Raw genomic sequence first — 15,743 nt, 5'->3', positions numbered from 1 at the left:
GAGTCGGCCCTCCTGGCCTCTCTATGAGTCGCCTTATGCCAGGGTGCACGCTAGGCCTTGGGCCTTCGTCATTTATCTAAGTCGCCTGTGGGGACAAGTATGAGTCGCCCGCCAGGTCACTGCTGAGTCGCCGGTGAGTCGCCAAGTCCTTTGGCGGGTCATACTCCAAGCCGGGTTACACTGCAGGGTATATGCCCGACGCATAGCGTCCAAGGTATTTCAAGGGGTATAATTCAAAATACGCCTGGACTCACAAGCCATGCTTCTGGGATTTTCTTTACTTCAAAGACCTCCTTCTTCCACACAATATCGGACATGCTTTTTTTGGTACATTGTTCGACATATATGGGAAGACAAAGAATAATACTAAGGCTAGAGTCGATCAAGAGACACTATGTCATAGACCGTTACAAAACATGCGAGAAGGCAAAGGAAAGCAGAACTGGTCGAAGCCAAAGGCATGGTTCAATCTTGGAAGGCCAGCTATGAGGGAAATTATCTTGTGGGTCGAAATGCACTTGATGTTCCCCGATGGGTATGCAGCGAATCTAAAGAGGGGAGCGAGTCTTGAAAAATTAAAAATATTTGGTCTCAAGAGTCATGATTGGAACATATGGCTAGAGCGGGTAATGTCGATGATGTTACGTGGCTTTATTCCTGAGGAGAAATGGCTAGTACTGGCGGAGCTGAGCTATTTCTTCTGTGTTCTTTGTGCGCAAGAATTGTCGCCTGGCGTGGTAGATGACATGGAGGAGTTTGCATCGGAGTTGTTGTGCAAGTTAGAGACGATTTTTCGCCGGGCTTCTTTAATCCAATACAACATTTGATTTTACATCTACCCACCGAGGCAAGATTGGGTGGGCCCGTGCAACATCGTTGGTGCTATGCAATTGAGAGGATGCAGAAGACGCTTCGAGCTAAATGTAAAAATAAGCGTACAATGATCATTTGCATAATCCGAAGCCTCAGTACAATGATGCAGACCCTAAAAAGGTGGTTCCAACCTCAGCCTATATAAAAGGAAGCTCGCACCAGCCGGTGCTTTGAAACCAATAACGTTGGATGTGGAAGAATGGCAGAACATTTCGTTGTATATCTTCAACAACCTAACAGAAGTGCGGCCGTACATCGAGTAATAAGTTCTCGGCACATTTTCTCGTAACTTCTAATTCCTTTGAACTGCTGTTGTTCCCGGATATTTCATACAGCCGATACGTCGCCAAATTATCGGATAAGCGGTGATCGAAAATGATTCCGTCAAAGAGTATGACCTTCTGGCAAAGACAGGAGGCGACTATCCCGATTTCATCTCTTGGTTCAAACAAACGTTAATTATCAATAATGGATCATTTCATTTCTTGGTCTAACTTGCGGCTAATGCAACAATCGTTTCGTATTAAACTTGTAGGATAATTCAGAGTCTATGGAAGCCGAATTGAGACAAGACGCTAATGGTTTTGACTATACGGTTCGTTCATTTGAGAAATACAACATCAACGGGTATCTCTTTTGTACCTTTGGCAAAGAGCTATGTATGCCCGACCGGAAATCTACAAATTGTGGTGTGTTTGCTATCGGCGAAGGTGTTATCGATTATTATGGAAGAGTTGAAGCAATTTATGAACTTTAATTCTATGGTGAAAACCCACCGAACGTCGTAGTCTTCAAATGTTATTGGTTCCAGCCTAAGGAGACTAGAAGGACTCATGAACATATATGACTAGTCAAAATCAATTCAAACACCCATTTATATGTTCCCGATGTCTATATTACGGCTCAACAGGCGACCCAAGTTTTCTATCTACCGTGGGCATGCCAAACTGATAAGAATCTGAAAGGTTGGTATGTTGTTTATGAAGTGCCGTCACATGTTAGACCACCTCCCCCAAATGAACAGGATTATGAACCTCATATTAACCCAGACACATATGATGGAGAATTCTTCCAAGAAACGTTTCAAAAACCGTCGTGCTTCACCCCAGAACATGGAAGTAGACAGCAACAATGAATCCAACTTCACCCCTGAGCCGGAACCAGCAGAGCTGGAACAAGAAGATGTTACTGATGCAGATGACCTATCAATGCTTGACCGATTACAGAAAGGCCTTCCACAACTTCATGTCGTTGAACCCGATGAGCACGTCATTCATGAAGACATGCGTGATAATGATGATGATGATGCATTTATTGATGATGATTATTAGTTCGTAAGATTCACAACTTAAATTGTATATGTAAATATTATTATTCATGTCAGTTATTCAATTTTTTTATGTTGTACTAAATCTATACTTTATACTAATTATAGACTCCCAAGAAATTATCACATTAATCAGAAAATACCAACCGTTAATCTCGTGGGGCCGTTTTATTACGGTGCAGATTAATCGAATGTGGTGGAGGACTCCCAAAAAATTATCACATTAATCAGAAAATACCAACCGTTAATCTGATGGGGCCGTATTATTACCGTGCACATTAATCGAATCTGGTGGGACTGTATTATTACGTGCTGATTAATCGTAAAAATCTATCTTCGCCACGTCCTATTCTTCTCTGAGTTAAAAAACTAAACTAACCGTACGTCATACGGTCATAGTCTCTCCTCATACCCATGGTCTCCTCCTCTCCTCCCCCACGTCATCTCCTCATCCCCATGGTCTCCTCCCCACGTTCTCTCCTCATCACCATGGTCTCCTCCTTCCCTCCCCACAGAAAAGAAATCTATATTTGTCAAATTGTATAGCAAGCAAATTAGGGAATTGATCTGGTGCGCTCACGCCATGGAATCTCTCACCTTTTCCCAGGGGAAAAGAAACCAAATCTCTCTCAAATCGGAGCGGCCAAGTTGGGATATAGATCGGGTTCGTCATCGATTTCTTTTGATTTTTTCCCTGATGTAAAACGTGAATCGACCTTATCTTTGCAACTGTATTAGGATTATTAATGATTTTCTCACGTATGCTCTCTGGACACTTCCTTGATTTTCTCACGTACCCTCTCTGGACACTTTGTGGAGATTGCAACGGAGCTCAACCAAGCCCATACCGGTAGCTTATATATTAACTGCAGCCTAACAGAAACAGTCTCAACATCAAGGAGTCTCCTGTCGGCTGTGAACATCGTCGCTGGTGAACCTTCTCATGTTTGGTACGAAAGCTTCGTCGTTGCCAAATTTTAATTTTCAGAGATTATTTGTTTCATTGGTTAAAGCGAAATTTTAGGCTATTCACTTCTTACTGCTTATGAACTTCATGATGGTCACGAGAAAATCTTTCTTTTCAAGTGAATCCTTGGATTTGGCAAAGATTAAGGAAGTACTAATCAACAAAATTGTGTTTGCATACAATTCAATTTTTACTGTTGCTTCGTCGCCCACTTTTTAGAGAGATTATTTATTTCGTTTGTTCAATTCAATCAAATTGTTAGGCTATGCACTTCATACCGCTTGCAAATTGCATGACGACCCATATCTAATCTTTCTTTCCAACTGAATCCTTCGATTTGTTAGAGACTTAGTGAGTAGCGATCTTAAAAAAAATGTGTTTTTACAGGTCAACTTCTTCCCTGTTCCTTCAAAACGATGGCATACGATATGCTCCATGATATTAGCAAAGAAAAGGATTCTTGGTAAGTCAAGGTCAGAATAATTAGGCTATGGGATGCCATTAACCTCAACAACAATGAACTTATTAGCCTTGACATGATACTACTTGATGAAGAGGTATGGTTTTCCAACATAAACACACAATTGTGAGTTTTAATAGTTACTATAATATTAATTCATCTTCTCGCTGCACTATAATGTTTCAGGGCACTATGATACATGGCAAGGTAATGAAACATATGGTTAACAAGTTCAAACCATTGATCCAAGAAGGTTCAGTCTACACGATTGCAAATTTTAAGGTTACATCTGCAATGAATTTCCGTCCAGTTGAAAGTGAAAAGATTTTAAATTTCTTGCACACAACAAAAATTCAAGAGATAAAAGGTCTAAAAAATATCAGAATAGAAGAACAAAGCTTCACATTTTGTAGTATTGAAGTTCTTTCCGCAAGAGACGACCAGAAGATTTACTTATCTGGTATGATTCTATTTGTTTCCATTATTCATTTCCATGTTTTCTACATATTAATACCACTTTACTTAGCAGATGTCATCGGCGTAGCAAGTTACATAGGGCATATTGAAGAAACACAGACAACCCATGGGATTTCAAAGATTCGAGATATTGTGCTTTGAATTGAGTGAGTATATTAAAAGAAATCAGATAACTACAATTGTGATGGGTGCTAATAGGTATTTCTCTTGGAACATTCAGGGATCAAAAAATTAACATTAGACTATGGGGTAATAAGGTTGGACAAATTGATGAAGATTCTTTGGGCCATGTTGTCATAGTAACATCAACTACTATCAGAAAACTGAAAGGTTTGTATTTGAATTAACAATGGGCAAGTATTTCTAGGAGTGTTTTTTATACATCATTTGATATATCAAGTGCATGCAGAGTACTTGCTGTCATCTACAGGTGCAACTAGAGTTTATATCGATTTGGACATCCCTGAAACAAATGAGCTTCAAAGGAGGTGAAACAGATATTCTGCAGAAATATGAAAAAACATGTTCTACTACATACATGGATTCTTATCTCATATGCATAACAGGTATTGCTTGCAAGATGATATGGTAGAGGAAATACAGCCGGAAGCCCACTTGCAAGGCACAATTCAAGAACAGATGCTCTATAACAGAAGAACCCTAAAAGAAATAACTGAAATTACATATGAATCCGAAAAACAGGTATTTGTAGTTAGTATTATATTCCTTTTTCATATATTTTATGTGCTAATTTAACCTACAATGGACAGGAAAAGTTCTATACGACAGAAGCAATGATTAAGTCAATTGATACATCAGATGAGTGGTACTACATAGGATGCCGCAAATGCAACAAAAAAGTACAAAAACAAGGGAACCACTTCTACTGTCCAAAATGTGAGAAAGAACCTGAGAACACATGTCCAAGGTGAATTTGATACTATCTCATTCCTTAGTTAGTAATTTGTCCTCCACTAACCACATGTTCCATTTTATTACTAGGTACAAACTTAAGCTGGAGATATGTGATCTCAGTGCAACAACAACTTGCACCATGTTTGAAGCAGAAGCAAAAAAAAATTGATTAAGCAATCTGCAAGCCTTTTGATAGATAGGGATGATTTTGATATCCATGAGCAGACAAAACAAATTCAGAAAATATGTGGGCAGAAATAGATTTTTCAATTCAAATTGAATGACTGTAATTTGAAGTATGGTTATCAAGAATACACTGTTCATAGAATCTTTTTCATAGATTCTGAAAAAGATTCAGCACCACATGATTCAAATGTTGAGCAGGTATCATCTATTTGTACTATCATGCTCTATATTATTTTGTATGTGCATGTCATGTTTCATAGTGAATGTTAATGACAATTTACGCAAATTGGTATGTTTTTGTACAAGCATGTTACTGACACACCCAATGTCTTGAATGGGCAGATGGAGGATGATAAACCCATTCTAACATGCACTAAAAGAACTAGGAGGACTAGGAACACACATCATGTTGCACATTCAGATGATGAAGAATCAGAAAATCAGGATAGTGAAGAGAAAGATGAATCCATATCTGTTGGTGATAAGGAGTCTAAGAAAAAGGGAATTCAAAAGGATATACATGTAAGTTTTTTTGGTGTATTTGCATGTTCTTTTATAGTTCTGCACGTCCCTAATTGCTACAAATGCTTTCGCAGGGGCAAGCAGACAAGTTATCAGTTATGAAAACGATAAAGCAAGAACCAGAGGATGATGAATATTAACCGGACCAAAAGGGGTAGGAGAAGCAACACAGGTCGTATTGTACACCTTGATGAGGAACCAAAAACTAAAGATATTCAGGAAATAATCAAATCAAAATCTATGGAAGCAGGCCCCAAGAGAAAGTGTGTCGCAACTCGCAAATGTGCTGGTATTGATAGCAAGCAAGTAAATAATAACCATGAAGAAGAATCGGAGCAGGAAGGTACTCGGCAGCACAATGATTCAAGGCCTAGGACAAGGCGTAGTTGTGTCGACAAAGAATTGATGAACAAAGACATTCAAAAGTGTGGTGTTTCAAGAACTCGGAAGACAAATCGTTGATTAGTGGAAATCCAATAATTTAGCATGTAATAGAACATATACGAGCATCAGATTTGTACTTTTTATGAACATCGTTGTTTAGATTGCTTTTTAAAAAATGTAATAGCGTACCTTTGTGTTAGTAAAGTCATTATTCTCTTATTAATCATGAGTAACTGTTCAGTGTAATGCAGCCAATTTAATTATTTTTTAGTTAAAAATACTAAGCAAAAGCAGCCACGGGAGCGGTACATCAGTTTTCCCATACACGCATTAGTGATTTTCACATGTTCATGAACTACAGAATACGCCTCTGAACGACATCCAAATTTTGACATGTTGATGCGCTACACGGAAAGCTTATGACTTAATTATTAGTTTTGCACAAAGGAGATATAGATAAGTTGTCATGCGTGTAACATACAATCTCTGAAGAAAAATAATGTGTACCCAAGACGTGCATATATTTTAATACTGTAGTATGCATGAAAGTTGACTTAAAGTAGGACACATCTATCTGGTGACACAAAATAATAACGGTTCAGATATAAGCTTAGGTTTAAAACGCACGCATGACAAACTCTAACCATAAACTATAACCGGGCAAAACATAGCCCCCGATCTTATCCCACACCGCATACACAGGTTAATTACTCCTCTCGCCAGCGGCAAGGAGCAGAAAGGCTGTGTGGCACTACTTGCAGGTAATGTTTATTAACGCCTTCAACAAATAATACATGCATGTCTCCTTCCATGATTAAATACATGCACCAGCTCTCCGATCTCATTACACATGCTCTGTATTAACAGAAATTATAGAGAGAAATCAACGATATCTCCAAATACAGAGCATATACGTCCTACTTGCAGGTAATGTTCATTAACTCCTTCCACAAATAATACATGCATGTCTCCTTCCATGATTAAATACATGCACCAACTCTCCGATCTCATTACACATGCTCTGTATTAACAGAAATTATACAGAGGAATCAACGATAAACTTGAAATTTAGATCTCCAAATACAGAGCATATACGTCCTCTCCTTACAAGGTGACAACACATGTAACCTTCTTTAACAATAGAACAATGATTTTAGATGATTTAAATCCTTTGTTTGAAAACAATCCATAGGAAAAAGAATCTTATCCGGAAACTGATTCTTCTGTACAAATAACTTCAGCATCCTTGAGAACAGTGTGGTGCCTAACATGTTTACATTAAATTATCATAAGCAATTCTGAATTTCTGGACAAATAAAATCGATTATTTATAAGATGTCCTCACTTTCAGATATCTTAGATGAGGAATAATATCCAACGAGTACTTCTAAAAAACAATGGGAAACCATGAGATCTGTGTCAATTCTTAGACAAAGTGTTACACCTTTTACCTCATTTATTTCAGGATTCGCTGGCCACAGTTAACATGCTTCGAACACGCACTGGAGAAAATCAAAACAACAGAAGGTATTCATTACCACGGTACCAAAAATAATCATACACAGGTTAGTTTACATGGAATATTAAAATGATAACAAAATATAATGCAGGAATATGCGGCGTCGTCAAGCAGTCCAAGTACCCGAGCAAGCAGCCTCCAAACAAGTGACACTACAATCTAATGATAGTCAATGAGATATCATTAGAGCAGCAACGAAGGAAGCTAGGCAGAAAAGGAAAGAGATACTCGAGCTGAAAAAGAGCAAACGACTAAGGACAGAAAAGGACAATGGCTGTGAAGTATCGAATGTAGCGAAGGATGTCACTCAAGTTTCATATTTTGGAAAACCAAATTGTGTTTGTGAATTTTGCAATGCCATTATGTGGCATGGAGAGAGAAGCACAAAGACAGGTAACATCACAATTCCAAAATTTGGTCTCTGCTGCAAGGAAGGGAAAGTAAAATTACCACCACTGAAACAAGCTCCGTCATATCTCCGCCAGCTACTACGTTACAATGAAAGAGGAGAATCATCAAATTTCCGCCAGAACATCAGGTTGTACAACTCAATGTTCGCATTCACGTCAATGGGAGGAAAGGTTGACAACGAGATTAATAAGCAAACACCTGGACCATATGTTTTCCGTTTGAATGGCCAGAACTACCATCAGATTGGCACTTTACTTCCTAAAGATGACGCGACGAAACCAAAATTTGCCCAATTGTACATACATGACACTGAAAATGAAGTGTGAAACAGGATTAATGCATCAACTTCAATGGAGAGTAAAACACAGCCAGATGAAAACATTGTCAAAGGACTCCTGGAGATGCTTGATGAGCACAATGTTTTAGTGAAATCGTTTCGTATGGCAAGGGACAGATTCGAAAACCAACATATTAAAGATGTAAGACTAAGATTGATCAACAAAAGGTCGAAAGATGGACGGCAATACAACCTACCATCTGCCTCAGAAGTCGCTGCACTAATTATCGGGGAACAAGATGGAGAAAATAATGAATTTGATATAATAGTTGAGACCAAAGACAGAATGTTACAAAGGATTTCAGAGTTGCACCCAAGCTATATGTCAATGCAGTACCCCTTGCTTTTTCCATATGGAGAAGATGGTTTCAGACCAGAAATAGAGTATGAAAATAAAAGAGGCAACAAAGGTAAAAGAAAGTATGTAACAACGCTGGAGTTTTATGCGTATAGCATCCAGCAACGTCTGAACCAAGCAGCAACCTTACAAATGAGTGGGCGTTTGTTCCTAGAGTTCTTAGTTGATGCAGCAACGTGCATTGAACAATGGAGACTAAATTGGTACAACACAAATCAAGGGAAGTTGAGGACAGAACTGTACAGAGGACTGCATGATGCAATAGAAAATGGAGATACACGAACTGAACAAGTTGGACAAAGAATTATATTACCCTCATCATATAATGGTAGTCCGAGAAATAAACAACAAAACTACCAAGATGCCATGGCGATTTGTCGTTGGGCTGGATATCCTGATCTCTTCATCACTTTTACATGCAATTCGAAATGGCCGGAAATACAAGAAATGTTGGATCTGATTCCAGGCCAGAAACCTGAAGATCGTCCAGATATTGTTGCTAGAGTATTCATGTTAAAACTGAAGGAACTTATGAATGACATAAAAAAGGGGAAGTGTTTTGGACAAACAATTGCAAGTAAGTTTACCTACTAAGTACATATTCGCTCTTTCCTAGATTATTGTCCCAAATCACTTCTTCTCAAATTTGTTTACTTTCATGTAGTTGTCTACACTATAGTGTTCCAAAAAAGAGGCCTTCCGCATGCACACATATTGGTGTTCCTACACCCAGATGATAAAGATACCAGTCCTTCCCAGATCAACAAAATCATATCAGCCGAAATTCCTGACAAGAATACTGATCCAGAAGGGTACGAAGCAGTGCAAAATTACATGATGCATGGTCCATGTGGTCAAGCAAACCTAAAATCACCATGCATGGTTGATAAAAGTTGTGCGAAACATTTCCCCAAGACTTTTTGCACTGAGACTACCATAGATGAAGAGAACTATCCAGTATATAGAAGACGAGATGATGGCAACACTGTGGACAAGAATGGAGTGAAGCTAGACAATAGATTTGTTGTGTCATACAGTAGAAAACTACTGGTGAAGTATCAAGCACACATAAATGTTGAATGGTGCAACAGATCAAGATCTATAAAGTATTTAATTAAATACATCCACAAAGGGGAAGATCGAACAACCGTCTTAATAGAAGCAGAAGAGCAACAAAGAGAAACAAGAGCTGCCAAATTAACCAACAGGGACGACGAAATCAAGAGGTACCTTGATGCCCGCTACATATCTGGATGTGAGGCCGCATGGCGCATATTTCAGTTTCCTCTTCAGTATAGAGAGCCTGCGGTTGAAAGGTTACAATTTCACCTACAAAACGAATATGTTGTCGTGTTCCCGGATTCAATGGATTTAGATCAAATTGTATCTCGGCCTAACATTGAAAAGACAATGTTCACAGAATGGATGACAACCAACCAGTTGCATGGGGAAGCTCGCAGTTTGACATATGCAGAGTTTCCAAACAAATGGACCTGGCATGCAAAAGAAAAAGAATGGAGGAAAAAGGTGTGGTGGAAAAAAAACCATAGGCATGATTTACTATGCACAACCAACGAGCGGTGAAAAATACTACTGGAGAATGCTGCTAAATACCGTGAAAGGATGCAGATCATATGAAGAAATACGAACAGTTGATGGGGTTGTACATCCAACATACAAATCCGCATGTTATGCTCTTGGGCTACTTAATGACGACAAAGAGTGGGATGACTGCATCAAGGAAGCATCCCATTGGGCCTCCGCTCCTCAAATGCGCCAACTTTTTTGCACAATACTTTTATTTTGCGAGGTGACGGATCCTGCAAAGTTGTGGCAAACAAATTGGGAGTTACTATCGGAGGATATTCAACATCGGCAAAGAAGAATATCCAACTTTCGGACCCTAGAACTCAACTCAGACCAAATGAAGAGCCTGCTCCTGGCAGAGATAGAACAACTGCTGACTAAAGGTGGTAAATCCCTCAAAGATTTTCCAGGAATGCCATTACCAGATAGTTCTATTCTTCAAGATCTAAATAATAGATTAGTAAATGAGGAACTAAACTATGATAAAGATTATTTAAGAATAGAGCACACAAAGTTACTACAAAAGCTAAATCATGATCAGAGGTTGGCTTTTGATGTTATAATAGAATCTGTTAACATCAGTCTTGCAAAATATATTTTTGTTGACGGATATGGTGGAACTGGAAAGACGTTTCTGTGGAAAGCAATCACGACAAAATTAAGATCCAAAGGAAAAATAGTTCTAGCAGTTGCTTCAAGTGGTATAGCAGCACTTCTCTTACAGGGTGGAAGAATAGCTCATTCAAGATTTCACATTCCGCTCAAGATCACTAACGAGTCAACATGCAACATCAAGCAAGGAACATTTCTTGCGGAGCTAATAAAGAAAACTTCACTGGTAATATGGGATGAAGCACCTATGACACACAAGCACTGTTTTGAGGCACTAGATAAGAGTTTGAGAGACATACTTCGATTCACATATGAGGACGCTGAGCATAGACCGTTTGGGGGAATGACAGTAGTCTTGGGAGGTGACTTCAGGCAAATCTTACCAGTTATACCGAAGGGGAAAATGGAACATATTACTTCCGCATCGATTAAGAGATCCTACCTATGGAAGAACTTTGAGGAGTACCGACTCACAGAAAATATGCGTCTGAATTCATCCGAAGGTAGTCCAGAAGAGAAAGCAAAGACAGATGAATTTGCAAACTGGATACTAGACATCGGCGATGGAAGAACATCTTCAATAGATGAGGAGGATTGGGTTAGCATTCCAGAGGACCTTATTTTGCATGAAGGAGATGACCCTAAATCATCTATTGTTAATAGCACCTACCCTGACTTACAAAGCAAGTACACTGACAGAACATACCTAGAGGAAAGAGCAATATTGTGCCCAAGAAATGAGACTGTTGACCAGATTAACGCCTACATCATGAATCAAATTCCTGGAGAAGAGGTAACCTATTTCAGTTCAGATACAACTTGCAAGGCAATGTCTACATTGCTAGATGAAGATATGTTGTACCCAACTGAGTTTTTGAATAGTCTAACATTTTCTGGAATACCAGATCATGAACTGAGGCTGAAAGTAGGATTACCAATAATGCTTATGAGGAACATAAATCAAAGTGCAGGACTTTGCAATGGGACAAGGCTAACAATAACACAGCTAGGAAAGCGATTCATCGAAGGCCGGGTCATACAAGGTACTAACGTTGGTGACAAAATTTACATTCCACGAATTATCATGTCACCAAGTGATTCAAAATGGCCTTTCATTCTGAAAAGGAGACAATATCCAATATCAGTGTGCTTTGCTATGACTATAAACAAAAGCCAGGGGCAATCTCTCGAAAAGGTTGGACTCTACTTACAAAGGCAAGTGTTCACACATGGACAACTCTATGTTGCAATGTCAAGGGTGACCAACAGAAATGGATTGAAGATACTCATATCGGATGAAGAGCGTCCATCCGATAACGTTGCAAAAAACATTGTTTACAAGGATATATTATAGATAGTCAGATTCGAACAACTATAATTACAACAAATATTCGAGTAAGAGCATAGCAGACTTATTTGTTTCAAATTGTTATCTCTTAAATATTTTATCTGTCAGCAACATACTTCTTTCTCCATATACAGCTAAGAAACAATATTCGAGTAAGGACTCACAACTAATTTCACAAAATCAGTATCAATTATGTATGCATCAAGGATGTGCTTCTAAAATCAACAAGGCATAACCATGAAAATAGATATACTACTCCCTCTGTTCATCAACATAATACGACCAGACTGTGTTAGACTGTTTGCTGGGTTGATGTGTCGATGAAGGCCTGCTTGCTGATGAGCTGATGCTAAGTAAACGTACTGCTGCATCCCGTGTTTCCAGATGTGGCAAAGACAACTTGATTGACACAAGTTTAACTTAACGTGCTAAACATTTCCATTTAAAAAGAAGAGCTGTTGTTTGGACAATTAGCGTGCGTGTCTTTTGGATTTCAGTAGTACAATCTCATAAGTGTCGGCTTTCTATGTATCACCGATGAGAAAGATCCAATGCGAACATAGAAATTTATGTCGTATACCCGTGCACATATGTATGCTGCCTAATGGAAATCATTTACTCCATCCGTTCCTAAATATTTGTTTTTTTAAAGATTCAACTAAAGACTATATACTGAGCAAAATGAGTGAACTTATGCTCTAAATTATGTCTATATACAACCGTATGCAGTCCGTAGTGAAATCTCTAAAAAGACAAATATTTAGAAACAGAGGGAGTACAATACACACTTTAGTTCAACCATTCTCCTTTTAGAGATTTCATAAAATATGTATCACCTACAGATGTAGTGTAGATGACCTTTCTTTATTACATGCCAATTCAGATCAGATTAAAATATTAGAAAAAGGTAATTTGGTAACCGTAATATGCATGTCATCTAAACCTCTGTTAATTGAACAAAGCATACCAATAAATGGAGATATTTAGAAGAGAAATATATATTTTCCAAATGTTGACTTTTGCGAAAGAATGAAATAACCAAAAGAAAGAAGATGCGGGAGATTTTACTGAACAAGATAGGAAACAATCACCTGATTACAGTACGCGTATGCTGCCGATGCTTATAATAGATGAACAAGATAGGCTCCTCTGTTTGATGAATGGATAAGAGAAGCCGCTGCTGGTTTTGGATGTGGAAAATACGCTAAGATTGCAGATTCAGCAGGGACGACCTAGCACACGGAAAAGGGGAACGGCCGAATGGCCGAATGACGACGCGGTTCGCCCCTGTTGTTGCTGGATGTGGAAAATAAGCTAAGATTGCAGATTCAGCATGGACGGCCTACCACACGGAAGAAGATTAAACTGGGTACTACCTCAAGCGTTCCTGGATCGCTGGAAGCTGCTTGGTCTTGACAGCGTGTTTGGCAGCTTCAGGGATTGGGAATGGGAGTTTAGGAGGGGGAGTTTGTGAAGGGATTAGACTTGGGAAGTAGACTATTAGTCTCAATTCCATGTTTGGAGTGTGGTGGGAATTATTAGTGGGAATTCAGTGGGGAGTTATTTTTCTTTGTTTCGTTCATCGGTACAGGAATAGAATTTGACACGAAGCATGAAGCATACAGGTACACAAACGTAAGTGCTATATGACATATACATATTGTACTCTACATACAGCCACAACGGCAAGTTAACAACCATTGTGGCTTGCCAGTTTTCATGTATATGTCAGGTGGCTAGCAGCCATTGTGGCTTGCCAGTTCTCATGTATATGTCTCGTGGCATCATGAACAATCTTGGTTTTGCACATCTACAAGTAGCAGCCACAATGGCAAGAGCGATGACCAACAACTACATCTGAAGACTAGCAAACAAATGTATACAAGCACAAGAGATTTCATCCAGTAAATATTCACATCCATGTCCCATCTATACTTCTAAAAAGGGCATCACTGCCTAATTGAGAGATAGATTCTTCCGTACAATATTTTTATGAATTAAACAAGGGACCAAGTGAAATACTAAATCAAAGTACTAATCTGCACCTCCAACCTTTTGGTGACTCTTGCTCGTGAACTGCAAAGGGGGAACGGAAGTGATGGAGAAAATCTGTGACCTGTGAATCAAAAAAAGAAGAAGAATAGATCTGCATCAGTTTGTAAAGCAAAAAGAAATGAATCCAACTTTGTTAGGAAAACCAGATGGGATAGCTAGATGTGTACATAACAAGGTTGGATTGGCATGAAAATTTCCATGGATTCAAGATGGAAAGGGAAAGAATGGGTTATCTCAGCTCCTGTTCATGCTTGCCGCCAGCTCTGGAGATTGGGAAAGAACAAGTTGGATTAGTAGCTGCCGATTAGATTGGAGGACTAATGATGGCGCTGCTGTATAGGGGTCCTTAGGTAGGATTTTACTGCGTTTTCGCTGGGATTCTCGCACGCTTTTCCCCTTCCTCCACGGAACATAACGAGCAGCTCGAGTTTTTTTTTGGGCGTCAAATCCCCCTCCCATGCTCAATTACTAGGGTCCCCCAGGGAATAGTTTTATGGGAGTTGACCTCCCATACTCCGCTTCCCATTCCCCTCTTAATTCCCATGTCCCCGATTCAAACAAAGGTAATTAAGTCCCACGGGCCTTAAACTCCCATTCCCCACGTCCAATTCCCCCCAAACAAACACGTTGTGAGTAGAATAGGTGTCACAGTCCTTTCTCTTCCTTTCAGGTCGCAACTGTTGAAAAAACATAGACCATTTAGAAATATACTCCTTTCCTCCGAAAATGATTAAAATATCAGGATAATAATTTCTACAATTTGCCTCAAGAGTTTACGGGAATTCTAAAATCAACCGTTATCGACCAAAGTGGTATATTAAGGACCGTAATGCTAATTTTAATAAAAAAAATATAAAATGATTGTTTCACATCGACCAAAGTGGTATGTTAAGGAATGTAATGCTAATTTTAATAAAAAAATATAAAATGATTGCTCTTCGTCAAATCTATGAACGTTAATGTGTTATCCAAAACAATAAACCTACTAGCCCGTGCAAAGCACGGGTTCGCGACTAGTTCTTTTAATCTTTATCATGGCAGGTCAACATGTGTTGAAGGATGGTGGGTGCGGTTCCAGATCTATCTCTCCGTAGAGCCTTGGAATACAGTCTGACGTCACCACCCGCGGGTGCTTCTTCGTCGGCGGCATTGCCCACTGGGAGAGGTGTTGGTCGGGTAGGGAAGAAAGGGAAGGTTACATGGAGAGGTGGTGGCTGCGGAAGAGGTAGGCGGACTGTTGCGCTGTCCTCGCCACCACCACCAGCTCATTCACCCGAGCACAGGACTACTATGGTGGACCCGTTTGAGGAGGAGGCTACGAGGACTCCGGTCCAGGAGCCTCGGGTGGACGGACATTCGGCCCATCAGACTCCGGTCTAGGATCAGCCTCGGGTCGACGTGCCTT

General features: G+C 39.4%; 1 protein-coding gene, 1 long non-coding RNA gene and 1 pseudogene across 5 annotated transcripts; 2 read left to right on the top strand and 1 right to left on the bottom strand.

Moving 5' to 3' along the window:
• The first annotated feature begins 2,589 nt into the window (after positions 1-2,589).
• LOC123443812 lies at positions 2,590-4,251 on the top strand. Its single transcript, XM_045120344.1, has 4 exons — positions 2,590-3,150; positions 3,555-3,724; positions 3,814-4,087; positions 4,157-4,251. The coding sequence occupies exons 2-4, from the start codon at positions 3,704-3,706 to the stop codon at positions 4,243-4,245; spliced, it is 384 nt and encodes a 127-aa protein (XP_044976279.1). The 5' UTR covers positions 2,590-3,150; positions 3,555-3,703; the 3' UTR covers positions 4,246-4,251.
• Positions 4,252-4,324: 73 nt separating this feature from the next.
• LOC123443811 lies at positions 4,325-6,357 on the top strand (annotated as a pseudogene). The gene is made up of 7 exons (XR_006630824.1): positions 4,325-4,434; positions 4,514-4,592; positions 4,671-4,806; positions 4,875-5,032; positions 5,107-5,403; positions 5,548-5,727; positions 5,802-6,357. The product of XR_006630824.1 is annotated as an uncharacterized LOC123443811 (transcript).
• Positions 6,358-7,022: 665 nt separating this feature from the next.
• Positions 7,023-14,869, bottom strand: LOC123443813. 3 transcript variants are annotated; one of them, XR_006630827.1, is made up of 8 exons: positions 14,701-14,869; positions 14,506-14,601; positions 14,336-14,399; positions 10,652-10,768; positions 10,174-10,556; positions 9,967-10,065; positions 7,563-7,613; positions 7,023-7,375 (listed from the first exon to the last, which is right to left on the bottom strand). It is a non-coding gene; the product is annotated as an uncharacterized LOC123443813 (long non-coding RNA). The 3 variants fall into 3 exon arrangements; XR_006630828.1 differs by lacking the exon at positions 10,652-10,768 and having other exon boundaries at positions 10,174-10,229; positions 10,351-10,556; positions 14,701-14,860; XR_006630825.1 differs by lacking the exon at positions 10,652-10,768 and having other exon boundaries at positions 14,701-14,862.
• Positions 14,870-15,743: the final 874 nt, after the last annotated feature.

The sequence above is a fragment of the Hordeum vulgare genome, chromosome 3H (genome assembly GCF_904849725.1).
Source record: "Hordeum vulgare subsp. vulgare chromosome 3H, MorexV3_pseudomolecules_assembly, whole genome shotgun sequence".
Taxonomy (NCBI): domain Eukaryota; kingdom Viridiplantae; phylum Streptophyta; class Magnoliopsida; order Poales; family Poaceae; genus Hordeum; species Hordeum vulgare.
The sequence above is the reverse complement of the archived record's forward strand: the minus strand, read 5'-3'. Positions and strand labels throughout refer to the sequence as shown.

Coding starts and splice junctions, on each gene's coding strand:
- LOC123443812 (XM_045120344.1), top strand. CDS start 3,704: ATGATACTACTTGATGAAGAG. Junction 3,725..3,813: donor TGATACTACTTGATGAAGAG/GTATGGTTTTCC, acceptor ATAATGTTTCAG/GGCACTATGATACATGGCAA. Junction 4,088..4,156: donor CCAGAAGATTTACTTATCTG/GTATGATTCTAT, acceptor TTTACTTAGCAG/ATGTCATCGGCGTAGCAAGT.